At 36.4% G+C, this 876-nt stretch overlaps 1 protein-coding gene across 1 annotated transcript in view; it reads left to right on the plus strand.

Annotated features, from left to right (window-relative positions):
- Nucleotides 1-3: 3 nt before the first annotated feature.
- LOC107183512 (zinc finger protein 239-like) overlaps nucleotides 4-876 on the plus strand; it is a gene marked incomplete at its 5' end in the record, with an annotated part of 2,753 nt that continues 1,880 nt past the window's right edge. The window contains one exon of the mRNA XM_015565703.1: nucleotides 4-869. Within this exon, the coding sequence (XP_015421189.1) occupies nucleotides 4-869 (866 nt within the window). The remainder of the gene's footprint in view (nucleotides 870-876) is intronic.

The raw sequence follows: 876 nt of genomic DNA on the forward strand, positions 1-876 counted from the left end.
AGACATCAGAGCAGTCACACAGGAGAAAAGCCTTATAAGTGCAATGAATGTGGGAAATCTTTTACCTCTAAATCTTACCTTCCCATTCATCAGAGAGTTCACACGGGAGAAAAGCCTTATAAATGCAATGAATGTGGGAAATCTTTTACCACTAATTTCAAACTTTATACACATCAGAGAGTTCACACTGGAGAAAAGCCTTATAACTGCAGTGAATGTGGGAAGTCTTTTACCACTAAGTCTTACCTTCACACCCATCAGAGAGTTCACACTGGAGAAATGCCTTATAACTGCAGTGAATGTGGGAAATCTTTTACCACTAAGACTTACCTTCACATTCATCAGAGAGTTCACATAGGAGAAAAGCCTTATAAATGCAGTGAATGTGGGAAATCTTTTACAACTAAGTCTTACCTTCACATTCATCACAGAGTTCACAGAGGAGAAAAGCCTTATAAATGCAATGAATGTGGGAAATCTTTTACAACTAATTTCAAAGTTCACAGACATCAGAGAGTTCACACTAGAGAAAAGTCTTATAAATGCAGTGACTGTGGGAAATGTTTTAACAGTAACAGTAAACTTTGTCATCATCAGAAAGTTCATACAGGAGAAAAGCCTTATAAATGTAGTGAATGTGGGAAATCTTTTAACAGTAACAGTAAACTTTGTCATCATCAGAAAGTTCATACAGGAGAAAAGCCTTATAAATGTAGTGAATGTGGGAAAACTTTTACTGAAAACGAAGCTCTCCAAAATCATCAAAGTTTTCATAGAGAAGAAAAGCCTTATAAATGCAGTGACTGTGGGAAATCTTTTACCTGTAACAGTAAACTTTGTCGTCATCAGAGAGTTCATACAGGAGAAACGCCTTAT

This window comes from Myotis davidii, unplaced genomic scaffold (assembly GCF_000327345.1).
Source record: "Myotis davidii unplaced genomic scaffold, ASM32734v1 scaffold422, whole genome shotgun sequence".
NCBI classification, from domain to species: domain Eukaryota; kingdom Metazoa; phylum Chordata; class Mammalia; order Chiroptera; family Vespertilionidae; genus Myotis; species Myotis davidii.